Genomic DNA, 14,721 nt, shown 5'->3' with positions numbered 1-14,721 from the left:
GTATACGCTGACACCTGCAGAATAAAGAGGCCATGAAAGCACAGGGCGGCCCGTAAAGCAGTGACAAAGCTCCCACAGGTGCACGGGATCCTTCTGAAGCCTCTCCAGAGACACCGTGCCCCGGGGCTCTTTGAGCCTGTGTTACGTGCTGCCGGCACACAGCTCTGCTGGTCCTGCGCCTCAGCTCCCCACGCAGCCACGCTCTGCCCCCAGACGAGGACAGCAAGAGAAAGAGCATCTCCACAGAGTTCAGGGGACAGCTTTGAGGCTCTTCCAGAAGAGCCTGAGACTTACCACAACCCCCTGGCAAACACCACGGCAGTGACCCACGCTCAGCGCCCGGCTGAAACACCCGCCCTGCAGAGGACTGACCGTGGCAGGGTGCTGTGGCCACCAGCCCCCAGCTGCCGTGAGCCTCCTGTGTGGTTCCCCACTCAAACGTGGGCCTGTTCCCATCCTCCCACCCATTTCAGGCCGTGTCCCCATTGTCTGTTCCAGCGGGAACGTTCTGTGGTTACAATAGGGATGCTTCATGCTTCCGGGCCAGCGTTCAGCACCTCCAAGCATAAATTCCGTGATGAATTTGCATGATTAACTCCCAGATTGCATGAAGAGGCCGTCAGTCACGCCCAGCCATGCTAAGCTGACCAGGTCTGCGGGTGCTGCATGCTCGGGAATGGCACGGGCAGGGCAGGCCCTGTGTTCTCAGCGCTGCAAATCAGCCCCATCGACGCTGGGAAGCACGGCGGAGCTGAGAGAAAACAGCAGCCCGACACAGCTCAGGCTGGACAGACGGGCGGACAGCAGGCTGACGGACACTGGGATGGACGCAGTGTGTCTGACAAATGCTGCAGCTGCATCTTTGGGGGGGGGCTGCAGGGCTCTGTGCACCCCAAAGCTCAGAGCGAGCTCCCTGCGAGCACCCTGCGGCGACTGGCACTAGATGGCGCAGGGAGATCGCAGCCGGACGGGGTTTGCAAACCTTTCTGCCCAGCATGGGGGGACCCAGTAAGCTCTCCCCACTGCCACGGGTGCTCCGGCCTGGGGCTGGCAAGTTCAAGAGGCAAATTCAGGCCCTGCCCAGCGCGGTCACAAGCACCATCAGCTGCAGGGGCCAGAGGGCACGAAGCAGCGGTAGCGTGGAGATGGGTTGTGACTACCTGGTTGGCATCGTGACGGACAAACACCAGCGAGGCCAGGGCTAAAAAAAATTAAATCTCCTGCCAGCTGCTAAGTGCAACTCGCTGGCACCGCTGCTGGCTGCTCAGAAGGACCAGACTTCCCCGGGGACACCAAGTCGCTCTCTTGGCTGCAGGCAGGCACCGAGCGCGGCCGCTGGGTGCACAGCACGGAGTGGCTCCGTGGCACGGGGGCCACCACATGCCTTTAGACCCAGAGAAGGCAGAGCTTGGTCTGGGTCAAGGCAGAAGCCACTCTGACCCCCCTCCCTGCCAGCCGAGTGCCCTGGTTTCGGCCACGGCTCCTCAGGCAGAGCCGTGGCGCCCGGTGCCAGAGGATGCGCGGGGGCTCTTACTCCGCTTGCTCTTGTCCTTGTTGAGGATCTGCCGCAGCTCCTGCTCCTGTTGCCCAGGCTCGACTTCACGGTGTGGAGACTCCATGGTCACCTGCAAGAGGAGAGGGACATCAGCACCAGGAGACCCCAGGCTCGCCCAGCGCAGACCGAACCCCCGAACCCCTTCCCCATGCCCAAGGCACGACGAGACGGTGATGGAGCACGTCTGAAACGGTCTGTTGAGTCAGTTTTGGAAACCTGATGGGCAGCCCTGGCCAACAAGAACCTGTTAAGTTGTTTCATCACAGCAAACCGGACACATCTTTGTCTCCAGAGACGTTCTCCCCAGGGACATTTGTAAAACTTAATTTAAATTGATTTAAAAAAAAAAAAAAAAAGTCTGTTTCAACTTGCTGCCTTTCACAGTGTTCTGACATATCTGTAGCTAGGGTGTGTTGTAATACAACAAAAAATGAAAATCATAGTTAACTAAAAAGGGGGAAAAAAAAGAAAAAACTACCATACAGGTCTTAAAGTGTGGATCTTGGTGTTTTCCAGAGACGATTTGCAGAGATGACCCCATCTCACAGGGAGCACAAATGTCTCTCAGCACCAGCATCTCAAACTCTCCTCGCATGGACCAAGCTGATGCTCCCAGAAAGCCTCAGTGATTCCCCCAGGGCTTCCAGACAAGGTTACTGGGACCAGTAAGCCCACGCCATGAACTGAGAGCAGGGTGGGAGCTCAGGGGCAGAGCACACGGGACGGTGATGGGATTGGGTTTGTTTAGTCCGAAGGTGAGGGGATACAAGCGTTTGTAGACCAGATGGAGTCTGGGTCCCCCCAGGGAGTGCAGCAACAGGAGGAGCAGCAAGGGGACAGGGAAATCCCAGCTGGATGTGTGGAACCGAGTCCTGCCACGAGCACGGTGCAGCCCCAGGACCGGGGATCCCTGCTCTGGGTGACAGTCACAGCCCCCTGGACGTGGTTCTCCGCAACCTGCCCTACCCCTGCTCTCGGTGGGGGCCTCCGAGGAACCATCCAGGCCAAATCTCGCTGTAATTCTGTGACAATGCAGAGTCTGGCAGCAGAAGCTGTGCCAGGCAGGGGTGCTATTCCGGGTGACACTAGAGAATTTCAGTGAAGACTTCCCAGAAAAGCAAATTAGCTTGTAAAGTGAGTAAGCCGTGCCTTTGGGGCAGAGAAACAGCGGTGGCCAAGCGGAGTGGCAGATCACAGACACCAGGCATCCTGTCCAGTCGCTCTGGCTCCTCGCTCAGCACACATGGTATGCGGCTGAAAACATTTCCCTGCTTCACACATCCCAGGAGGCCCCAGCCCTCCCGCTGGCCTTGGCAGGACGGAGATCTGGCCTGAAAGCGAGTCACGAAACCCCCCACCTGACTCCCTACCCAGCCTCCTTGCGTCAGAGAGGTCTCTGGGCTTGGCTAAAAAGCACTACAGGCTCTCCAGCTCAGGGGAAAGAAGGAATTCACCTGGGAAGGTTATTTTGGGGTTGGGATTTCCAGTTTATTCCTCTCAATCCCTGCCAGAGGCGGGAGCTTGGGCAAAGCCCGCCCCAAAGCAGCCGCACGGCAGCACCCTGAACTTTGGGGGCAAGATTAATGCTTCAAAGCGCCCAGTTCTTACCCAGCCACTACCGAAAGCGGGTGCGGGTCCCCCCCTGCACTCCAGAGTGCCCGTACCCTCACGTGCTGGTGGGCGAGCTGCTCCACTTGCTGGTGGTGGAGGCTGGCGAGGAAGAGCTGGTGCTGCAGCTGCTGCGTGTGCTTCAGGGCCAGCAAAGTGGTGTCAGAGCTGGGCTTGACGACGCGCTGCCCGATGCGCAGGTCCATGGGGGCGGTCTGGGGCACCCGTGGGGAGGTGCACGGGTTCACAGCAGCTGTTGAGACACAAAATGGGGCAGAGCTCAGTCTCTGTCCGGCTCAGAGCACCCCGTCAGGTGGGTACAGACACGTCAGAATGGAGCCCGGGTACATCCCGATGCGCTGCGAGAAACGTGCCCTGCCAGCGGGAAGGGCTTGCCACACACCATCGCCTGCCTGCAAGAGCCTTCTCCATCACCTGGGCAAAAAAATCCTGTGATACGCTTCTGGAGAGTCTCCAAGGCGCTGCAGGCATCTCTCCTTGACACCACAGCTGAGAATTGCTTTGCAAACTTACGACACTCCCGCTCTGCCTGGATGCACAACCTCCCCGTGTGGCGAGTCCCCCGGCCTCGTGGGAACCCCTAAAATAGACCCAATTAGAATGGTGGAGTAGCCACTGCAGCGGGGGGGGTTTCACCGAGCAGCTCCTAAAGCATTGCTTAAATTATCCTGTAACGTGCTACGGGCACAGCGCAGAGCAGAGCTGGTCGCCTCCAGCTGTGACAAACAGCAGGTGAACCTGCGGAAAAGCCACCCCAGCCACGCGGCCACCCGCAGCCGCACCGCAGCTCTGCTGAGAGAGCAGGCAGCGAGCGGGCAGCGAGCGGGCAGCGAGGGGATGAGCGAGCACGACGGCAACCGAAGGATGCACGGACAGCCCCGACGGGCCCACGGCATCCCACAAACCCAAACGCAGCTTCACGTTTCACCACTGCAGCTTCACGCTTCACCACGGGCGTTGCAGCACGGGGTGGCAGGGGTGGGGGGAAGCTGGAAATAGGTGGGTGGGTGGGAAATTCCGCATTAAAAGATGCTGCGAGGGGGTTGTTCTTGCAGGACGCCGGGCCAAGGGCACTGGAGCCTGAGAGCTAATTGTTTCCCCCAAAGTAGTTTAAATTAAAAACAAAAATACAAACGTTATTTTATAGGCAGAGAACCACACCCTGCGCTGTACAAACCTCAGCCTCCACGGCATCAGGGAGCTTGTGCTGATGACTGCAATATTGCACGAGAAATCTCTGCAGGCTCCTGCCCCGTAACGCAGCTTTTACACGGCTCTGTCGGGGGGGGAAAAACGCGGCGAAGTCCCACCCCGGCACGCCGGTGCTCACCCAAGGAGGGCACAGGGGCTATTAATAACCGCAGGCACACATCCGTGCAGACCACGGGGTGCACGGCGCTGCTGAAACGGGGCCAGCTCGGCCTTTCCTGCACGGAAAATTCCCTCTGGTCGAGGGCAAACGCGTCTCTGCACCAGCTCAGTTCTCCAGGGCAGAAACGTCCCTGATCTCAGTCCACGTCGGAGAAGAACCCGACGATCTTCCCAGGAAAGCTCATCACAGGGTTCACTCCATTCTCTCTCCCTCTCGCTGATAACTGCCTGGGATTTAATTTGTCTCTGGCTAATTGGCTCTAATTGCTACACCCTGCCTGCCCCACCGTAACCAGCACGATACGGAGGTTGAGGAAGATTAACAGCCGCAGCCCGAACGCCGCTGAGCAAATCTGCCCCGTTGCCACCAGGGCCTCGGGGCTGGACGTGGTGTGATGCCACGGGACGGGCAGGGGGAGCCCCGTGGCCCCTTTGGGGGTCAGGCACAGCAGAAGCAGACGGGCGCGTTCCAGCTGCATTTTGACGAGCAAACAAGAGGCCAAGTGAAGTTACCCTGAGCAAGGAGACCCCTCATGTTCTCTCAGCCCTTGGTTTTGCCTCCCACGTGCCCTTCCAGACCTGCAGGAGGCCAGGTAGGGCTCCCGAAAAGGCTGACGTCCTCCACGGGGGTGCCGGCGCCCTGGGAGGCCGTACCTGCCCGTCGCTCCAGAAACCTCCCAGCTGCAGCAACCCCCGAAGGGCCTCACATCTTGCCAAACGTCAGTGATTTTGAAGGATGCAAGCGATAAGCCGGGCTGTCACCTCCTGCTGCTCAGCTCACACGTATTCCCATCTCCTGGCGAGGAGGAGGAGGATGCCGGAGGGACGGGCGCAGGCTGAGCCCCTCGGGGATGCTCCGCGGGAGGAAGGCTGGAGGGAGGCCTGCGTTGTGCTACCCGATGTGCCGGGCTGCTGGCAGCCAGACAAGGACAGACTGTAACCAGCAAATCTCAGGATGGGAAACGGGGACTTCTGACAGCTCCCAGCCCAGCCAAATCCCCGCCACGTGACGCTGTTCTATCTGCAGGAACTTGCCGGAGCTCGGCCACCCCGCTGCCGTCCCCCCCCCTGCCCCAGCCAAATGTCACTGTCCTGCTGTACCCCGTGAAGGGGCAGGAGCTGGGAAACGCAGGGGGGCCGCGGCGTCGGGTTCAGCTTGGAGATGCTTTTCAGGGGCTGCTTAGGTGAAGAATCATCATTCAGAGGGGAAAGGGGGGGCCCGAGGAGGAAAGGACCAGCACACCAAGACGCAGCCTCTGTCCTCGGAGCTGACGGCATTTGGAGAATTGTTGTGGCCTTTCTCTGTGATGCTAAAAATGTCCCCGGAGAGCTCCCACCTGCCCATCGGCAGCATCCTCAGGCTCGGCATGGCCAGACCAGCGCCTCCTCGGGGCGGAAAGGCGTGAGCACGTCTTGGGGGCAACCACAGCAAAGGAAGGGCTACTACAGGCACCTCCGGGGATGGAGGGGGAGACGTGGACAGTGGTACAGAGCCGAGGGGGAAGGCACTGGCGGGGTCTCTGGGAATCTCTCTACCTCATTTGTTTTAGTCTTTTTAAAAACAAACTCCGAAGCAGCGGAAGAGGACAAGTGGGAGGGAACGTGTGTGCTGGGGGAGAGGGAGGACGGGCAGGCCAGCGGCCAGCAGCCAGAAAAACAACTCCTCACCACTCACCCAGAGCCAGGAAAAAGGCTGTCGAGCATCCCCACGGCCAAGAGGCACCAGAGCCAGGGACGAGCCGCCGGCGGAGGCTGCGCAGACCCTCCTCCCGCCCCGGCCCCCAGCTCTGCACAGCGCTGGCTCAGCGAGCGTCCCGCTGCACCGGGCCCTGCTCCGCTGGGGATGTTTTAGCAAAATTGTCAGGAGTTGGGAGAGAAGGAGGATGGACTGAAAAAAAAAAAGGCACCGTGAGAGCACAGAGTGGCCTGAAGTGCCCCGGGGTGACACGGGCGTCCCAGCCTGCGCAAAGCCCCGATGTTACAGCTTCTCACCCGGCCGGCCCGGACTAAAGCCACAAAACCCAGGGCGGTTTTCCAGAGCTTAGGAACACGACACTTCAGGAGCCGAGTGCCAGGGCGGCGAGGGACGAGGAGCGGCCGGGAGCAGCGGCACTGGGAGCACAGCCCAGCTCCCGGGTAGGAGCCTGGGCCACCGTCCCCACGCCGGGACCCCTCCGGCGTGCGGCACCTGCGTGTGGCAGCTCCCCGGGGCTGCCCCGCGCCCCTCCTGCTCCAGCCCGGGGTCCAGCAGCTCTGAACCCCCTTTGCGAAGCCCTTCCTGCCCTGGGAGCTGTTTGCTTCAGCCGTGACCTCCCGCTGCAGCTTGAATTCATTTGGGGTTTCATGCCGGGACCTCTGCCAAGAGTTACAGTAAACAACTCCCCTCCCCGGCAGCCTCCGATGCTCACACATGATTCAGGGGGCAGGCAGCCAGGCGAGCAGCTCCTCCTCTTCCCCTCACCCAAAGGCGGCCAAAAGCACGGCCCCACCACAGCTCCTGGGGGGTCTGCCCCTCTCCCCAACACTCCCGAGTCCTGCTGCTTCCCAGCAGACCCCCGTAAGCCACCAGTACCATGACACGTGGCCATGGAGGGGCTGGGATCGGGATGCACGGGCTGAGCACGGGACACTCCATGGCCCCGTGAAGCCTCAGGGGGCCGAATCCATCATCTTCCTCACCCGCATGGCCAGGAGCGAGGCCCGGAGCCGGGGCAGGGAGCAGCGAGCTGGGAGCACCCACCCAGGGAAGAGGCGGAAGGTTTCTGGGACAGGCTCCTCTCCCGGCTGCGTGTCCGGCTGCCAACATTTTTGCAAATTATTTTTAGTTCGCAAGAACATTCGCACGGGAAGGCCGGGCTGGTGCTGAGCTCGTCTTCCACACGAGTGCTGGGGGTGGCAGGGGGTCAGCAGCCACCACGTCACCAGCAGCAGGGCAAACGGCTTCGCAAATAACCTCGCCGTTAAAACACACCAAACCTCAGCCTCTTTGCAAAGACACGACGCCTTCTCCCTCTCCTCCCCGCTTCTGCTGAACAATCACGAATTACGAAGTGTATCTGCTCAGCTCAAGCAACCCAGGAGGTATTTGGGGCACGAAGCAAGGCAGCACCAGCCTCTCCCGCAGTGGGGAGGCGAAGGCGGCCGTGGGGATCGCTTGCTGCCTTGTCCCCCACTCGCACCACGGGGCCTGGCACTAAAACAGCAGCACTGGGGACGTCCCGCCACTGTGGCACCGAGCGGTTTGTTTTTCTGGGTCACCTTGCCCAGCCAGGTCAGCGGGAGGAAAACACGCCGCTACGCCAGCGCGCCGGGAAGAAGCCGAGGTCGCGGGGGCGAGTGCCCGGGGCTGCCGAGCCCATTGCACAAACCGCTCCGCACCTGGGCAGGTAACAGCGGCTGCAGCTCCACCCTTCCTCCGCGGGAAGGGGAGATTGCAACACGGCCAGAGGAGCTTCGGCGTGGAGTCTCTCCCCGGCGTGCCCTGGGAAAGCCTTCGGCGGTGCGAGCGTGAATGCGAGCTCTGTGCTCAACGCCCCGGCCCGGGTTACCGGCATTTTCCAGGCTGCCGGCACGGCGTGGCGCAGGGAGAAGAGCCCAAGCGCTGCGAGGGCCCACGGCGAGGTGGGGAGAGGCACGGAGCTGCTTGTGCAGCCGGCGATGGGCTCCCCGCTCGGCAGTCAAGAGCCTCCCGGGCTCCTGCTGAGCCTTCGGCCAACGTGGGATCTGGTGGCAGCGAGTTTCCCAGGCTGGCGGTGGCAATCCGGCGCTTGTGTCTCCCCAAAGTAGAAATCCCTGGTCACGCTGCTGCTCTCAGCCAGCCAGCCACCGTCCCCCCCCAAAAAAAAAGCAGCACAGAAATCTTTGCTTCGGCATTTCCTGACTTTTTTTAAAGAGGTAAGATCAACCGTCAGCAAAGACCTGCACTTATATAAGAGGGAAATAAAGCAAGAAACGAAGAAACCAGGGCAGGCAGATTCTTACGGAGCAAACCAGTCCCATCTGAGCTACGCCTTTCCGCGCAGCCCTGCCTGCAGCCCTGCCTGCCATGAGGGCAGGCTGCCGGGCTCTGCGGCGCAGCCCCGCCGTGTGCCAGCGCTGCCCGCGAGGCGATCGCACACGGCGAAGAGCTTTGTCTGAGGCTGAGCAGCAGTTAAAGGCAGTTTTGCCTTTTTTTTTTTTCTTAAAAAAAAAACAACCAACAAACCCTTTCCCATCTTATGTTGATTAGCTGCAAAAGGTTCAGAGTTCAGCCGGGTTGAAGAATGCATGTGATTAAAAACACTCCTCTTTAATAAAAGGAAAAGGTCTTCTCCAGAGCCACGCACAAGTAACAAAAATTAGCTGGAGGGAATTTGTTCAAATTAAAAACACTTAAATAAGAAACCACACGAAAAGGACTATGTTGAAACAACATTAAGATCACAAAGCCAGAACTCGAGAAATAGGAAATCCCAGAGTCGGGGTACCTCGCATAACCTCGCCCTGGCCCCTGGGGTGTATGCACCGAGATGCTGGTTTTAATTATGGGACCAAACACTCTGCTCCCCTCAAAGACAAGCAAAAAGTTACAAAACCAGCGTCACCCCGGTATTTCTGCCCCGCTACACCAGGAGCAGGGACGCAGGCACTGCCAGCGGGTCTCGCTGCTCTCAGGGGGACAGCTGGGAACCCCGAGCCGATGCTCCATGCGCCCCCCTGCTCCCCCTACCTCCGTCTGCTTGCATGTTCCCGGGGGGTTTCCTCGCAGGACCCCACAAAATCTGAGCATTTGGGGCATTTTCCTCCTTTCTTGCCTCGCCGGGCGGCTGCTGGGGGAGCACTGGGGAGCTGCGGTGCAGCTGCGGGGACGGCAGCTCCGGGGACAGCCCTGCGCCGCCGCAGCTGTCCCCGGGCGGAGAGGCCGTCCGCAACGTCCCGCATGAGCCATCCGAGAACAGATGATGCTCAGGGAAGATGTAATGTTTGGAGCGGTCCGGTGCCAAATTCTGATAACTCTTTACGGAGCATGTTCACTGGGAGTTTCAAGGGCTTTATGAATTGGCCAGATGTGGGTGGATCCCTCTCCTCCCTACCAGACATCAAATTCCTGCTCCAAAACAAGAAGAGGCTGATGCTTCTCTACAAAAAGACCCCAAAAGTTTTTTTCCACAAGGGTAAACCTTTTTTTTTTTTTTTTTTCCACTTTGAGTCTTGCAAACTTTCTTCTGCAGAAAGTTTCTAGAAAAAATTTGAGACAGACGATGATTAAAGTTTGGCAAAGTCGCACGTGCATCACAAACCCCTTTCCGCAATGAACCAGGATTAAAAGCAACACACCTGAAACCACCCAGACTACACACATACACCTGTGAGCGAAGCACATTATTTAGGAATTTCAAGCACATAAATCAGAAAATACTCTGTTGGAGCCTGTAAACGAGATCTGCATCAGGCCTCGGGAAGCGGATCAGGGCGAGATACTTCCCCTGATTACTCTCCCTGGTTATTTGCGGCTCGTGACCTTTGAGTCAGACATTTAATAGCCCTCCCTGGAATTTTCTCCCCACAAATGTGCGTAGTTACATTTTGAAACTCATGACTCCGGGACCCAAAAATCTCGCAGTGCGCTGAAGCCAGCCTGCGCTACAGGGACCCGGAGCAAAAAAGCTTCGTACCTGGATCTGCTCCTATTTTTCATGTTCTGTGTTTCCACCCACACCCCAACCTTGGTGTTCCCACCCAGGCTCGTCCAGAGACACGGGACCATGCTACACGTCCCCACAGCACCTAGACAGAGCAGAAGCCAGGACTCCACTGCCAAAGGAGGAGGCAGAGTGAACCCTTTGGGACTAAACTCATGGCAGTGGCTCAGCTGCACCCCCGCAGCTGCCAGCCCCCTCCTCGCTGGTCCAGGTCTGTGTGCGGGCCCCAGGCGGCCCCACCAATGCGGTTGGTGCGGGGAGCAGACCCACCCAGGCATGTTTAGGTGCCTGTTTCAAGGCAGGTTTTCCAAATCTGCAGGTTCAGATTGGCCCTGAAAGCGTTTTGCCTGCAAGGCAAAGCTAGCCAAGAGGATCCAAAGGTAACCCTGCCTCACACTATATCACCCCAAAGCCCCGAACCTTAATGCCGGACGCAAACTTCCCCGCAGGCAGGATTTAAACCACCACCCAACCTCCTTCATGCTCCCGGAGGAGCTGGAGCGACTTGCAAACGTGCCAGGGGTTGAGCTCCCTGGATGCTGCCCCTCTCCCAGGAATAAGCTTTTAAAGCCTTCAAAGCACCCAACCACGAACCTGCAGAGGCAAAACCTGCACCGCAAAACCCGGCGGTAGGCTTCGAGGCTAAATTTGAGATCGTTTGGCCACAGGGACACACAGGTACTCAGCCACAGAAAGAGCTGGGCACAGGCAGGATTGAATCATGCCACAGGCAGGCGACAGCGGCTGCGGTTTCACGGAGAAGCTGCTTAGGGCATCCCTGTCCCCGCCAGCTCTTCCTCCATCGCGCCCTGATACGTGGCACCATCCCCATATATGTGTTTGTGTGCGTCTGAAGCAAGTAAGTAAATAAATAGGACTTTTACCAGTCTCTTGCAGAAGGATCAGGTCATCGCGCCACACGGTTCGAGCGTGGGCAGCACGAGGGGCAAGGTGGGACTGAAGAGCTCATCTCCTGCAACTGCTGCCAGGCCGTGGGACCGGAGGGACAGCAAGCGGGCCCCGGCCCCGCCACGGCTCTGGCAGAGCTGGAAACCTCTGGCAGTCATTTCCTGCCAGCAGTTGTATCCTCCCGCCCGCGCCGGTCGTAAACCCCATCCCAAACAGCAGCACCAGGCCCCTGGGGGAGGATGCTGTGCGGAGGAGTGCGAGGTATCCCCAGGAAACCTCGCACCAACCACCATTTCCTCCGAAACAGAGGGAATTTCACGACCAAAGGGCTCCGCTGAAGGAAAGCCACGGTTGCCTGGTGGCACCTTGTGCTCCCCAAACAGCGTGGGCAGCTTCTGCTCAGGGAAAATCCCGCGATTCAGGAAAAGTCCTCCCCTCCCAGAAGGGAAACATCCCCCACAATGCAGCCCACCCTCTTGGATTCTCTCCCCTCCGACCCCCCTCACCTGGTCGCACAGCCTGGCTGGGGGCTGCTGGCTACTCCCTGCTCGAGCTGCCAGCGGCGGGTCGGCGCAGCCCCGCACGTCGTGGTGGTGCCCTCCCGGGTCACGCGATGGAGAGGCAGCGCCCTTCCTCCTGGGCCTCCTCACAGCCTCTCTCTTCAGCCGGCCGACGCTGAGCTCCACCGGCCCTGCAACCGCAGCCGGCGGGGCTGCCACGCACCTTCACCGCCCACCTCCACGCCTCGGGGACGCGGCGACAGAGCAGCCCGAGAGGGGCGAGGGTTTGCGCTGCGCTCCTGAAACCTTAAACACTGCCAAGGGCCATGGGCAGGGACGAACGCGGATGATAAGCAGCATCTCCAGGGAAGCGAGTGCCCCCGTGTCTTCTACCAGCCCCATCTTCTCCCTCGACGGGCTTCTGGCAGGAGGCAACAGTCCAGTCTAGAGCCTCAGCATCATCTCCCTGCCTACAGCCAACACAGATCTTTGGAGAGCGGCTTTGGCACCGGTCCTGGCAAGAGAAGCTCCTCCGGGGTCTTTGTTCTCCAAGCAGGTAGATGCCAAGAGGCAGAGCCCTGCGGCAGCCCCGCGGACGCGGCCAAGCGCTCCCGGGAAGCGAGCGAGCACCCTCTCGGCGCAGGACGCTTCGTCTTCCCGCGCCGGCTTTGATTACATCAGCACGAGAGGATGCGGCCTCCGTGCCAAGGGAAGCAGAGGAGAGATCAAACGATTATCCGAACCTCTCCTCAATTACCAGCCGTTTGCATAAGCGGAGGAGAGCGTTCCCAACCGGTTTGGACAGCACCCCGATGGGCTCGTCAGCACCTCGGCCCCAGGGGCCGCTGCAGAGGGGTCCCCGCTGCTGGCACCCCCCGAACACACTGAGCTGCCCCTCGGATCATCCCGCCGTGGCACAGAGCAACATCTCCATCCACTCGGCTCAGACCCACACGCCACTTTGCCTCGCGGCGCCTGCAAAGGGTCACCCCTTGCACGGGGGCTGCTGTCACCAGCGTTACAGCTCAGCCTACATATTTATTTTTTTTAATTGCTGCGTGCAACACAGCAAGAGCCCAGCTTGACTCATAAGCCCCCAGGGAAGAGCTCAGGGCTCTGAAGCAGTGTCTTGCTTGATCTGGAAGTGCTGAGACAAAAAAGCTTGGGCTCCCACAATACCCACTCTCAGCAAGTGACTACTCAAGGGGACCTGCCCATTAATTGGAGCCTCTCTGCGTGCTGCAGAGAAGGAAATCCCTTTGGCAAACGCTGGCCGAGGTCCAAGCTTGGGCTGGAAGGCAGATTCGGTCATGAAAAGGAAAAAAAAAAAAAACCCAAACCAACCAACCAAAAAAACTCAGGGCCAGTACAATGCAGAGAGCAGGAGAACAAGGAGCTGGGAGAAATACCGGCAGCCCCAGCTCTGTGAGGATAAGACGCATCCCAGGGAAAGAGGCACAAATTAAATTTCCAAGCAGATCTATGAACTGCTCAACCGCCACCAGCGAGGACAGTGAGAGTTCACCCCAGACCGTGCTCCAGTGCAGACCATCAGGTCTTTGAGCAAGGGGACGTTCAAAGCCGGGGAGGTCCAGCTCTGCCCTGGCGAGCCCAGGGGACAGCACGTGGTGGCCCCTGACCACTGCCCGCCCCGTCCCCACATCCCCTCCGGCCAGCGCTGGAGATCACCAGCACACAGAGCAGAGATGGGTTTTAGGGCAAGGGCTATTTATGCCAGAGGAAGGAAGCCACAACATTTTTGGTTTCCTGCACAAATACACTTCTGGTACCCTTCGTTGTGGCGCTGTCCGGCCCTGCCTGCCCTACCTGGGTGCTCAGGAAGAAGCTAACCAAGTGCAGCCTTTGGCTCAAAGTTGCTATCTGTGCAGCTGGGCAAGGTGCAGGAGTCAAATCCTTAATGCAGAGGAGGCTGAAACGTGCCTGGAGCCAACAAGCCCTTCTGCCACACCATGGGGACACCAGGGACAGCCGCCCTGTGGGGTAAATCCAGGTGAGCGCTGGTGCCCACAAGCAGCTGGGGAAGATGCTGGGAAGAGATCCATGAGGCTGAAGCCAGGGAATGCCACTGGGGCTGGAAAAGTGACAAGAAAGAGCAGGGCCAAGTCATCAGGCAGGATTTCTGGGTTTCCGCAAAAGCTGGGGGTGAAGAAATGCAAAAGGAGGACCCGGTGTCCTACATGCAGGCCCGGGGAAAATCGGGAGCGAAGAGAAGTCGGGAGGGAGAAACCTTGGAGGAGGAGGTGGGCCGGGTCCCAGCTGACGGCTGCAGAACGTGGGTGCCCCGAGGCAGCCAAAGCGCCTGGCGGGGACGGAGGGTGCGGTGGGGTGTGTGCGCTCCGCGCTCATGTAGCAACACTGCCCAGGGTGTTTAACCCAGAAAGCAGGGTTAATCCTGCCGCTGAGCCGCTCAAGCATGGGGGAAAAAAGGAAAATAAATAAACAAACCAACCCCCGGTGAGCCCAGCGCAGCAGCGTTAACCTCAGATACTGAGGAATCCGTGCACGGGTTGGGATTCGAGCCCTCGACACCTCTTAAGACCGGGTCTGGTGTCAGCTCAGCAAAATCACATCCCTGTCCAGGCCCCTAAAACCCACCTGACAGCAGCGCCCAGCTGGGTGCACGCTGCGGAGCGGAGCTGGACCCAGCTCCAGACGAAGGGATGCTCAAGGTGCATCTAAGAGAAGCCCAGCTTGCTAAGGCCCCCGTAATGTCCGCGAGGAGTATTTCCCACCCGCCCGGCACACTCACCTATCGACGTTATCATGTTCCTCCGAGTCCTTGGGGGCCAAGGCGCCCGTAAAGCTCAGCCCTGCGAGGCGGGCTGGGCCGATGGCAGCGGGCGAGCGGCACAAGGACGGCGGCGAGGGCTGGCGGGAGCTCTCAGATCTCTCCTCGCAGCGGTTGCAAAGCCAGGCGCGGCCGCGCACCACACCCTCGCCGTTCTCACGGGCAAGTAGGAACCTTGGCAAAGCCCTCGGCTTGCTGGCAGCCAGCCCCATCAGACTCATTAAATGCAATTAAGCCAGAGTGGGTATTCCTCCCCCCCCCCCCCCC

At 59.4% G+C, this 14,721-nt stretch overlaps 1 protein-coding gene across 7 annotated transcripts in view; it reads right to left on the bottom strand.

Annotated features, from left to right (window-relative positions):
* HDAC7 (histone deacetylase 7) overlaps window positions 1–14,721 on the bottom strand; it is a 47,619-nt gene that overhangs the window by 13,970 nt on the left and 18,928 nt on the right. For 4 of the 7 annotated variants that reach the window (XM_026867640.1, XM_026867643.1, XM_026867646.1 and 1 more), the window contains exons 2-3: window positions 3,220–3,416; window positions 1,535–1,625 (exon numbers count right to left, since the gene is read on the bottom strand). In XM_026867640.1, the coding sequence (XP_026723441.1) occupies window positions 1,535–1,625; window positions 3,220–3,416 (288 nt within the window). Of the gene's footprint in view, window positions 1–1,534; window positions 1,626–3,219; window positions 3,417–5,134; window positions 5,165–5,209; window positions 5,417–14,415; window positions 14,447–14,721 lie in introns of those variants that run through there. The other 3 variants (XM_026867642.1, XM_026867644.1, XM_026867647.1) reach the window with 3 other exon arrangements.

The sequence above is a fragment of the Athene cunicularia genome, unplaced genomic scaffold, assembly GCF_003259725.1.
Source record: "Athene cunicularia isolate RWA unplaced genomic scaffold, athCun1 chrLGE22_part1, whole genome shotgun sequence".
NCBI classification, from domain to species: domain Eukaryota; kingdom Metazoa; phylum Chordata; class Aves; order Strigiformes; family Strigidae; genus Athene; species Athene cunicularia.
Note: the sequence above shows the minus strand (reverse complement) of the source record. Positions and strands in the feature narration are given on the sequence as shown.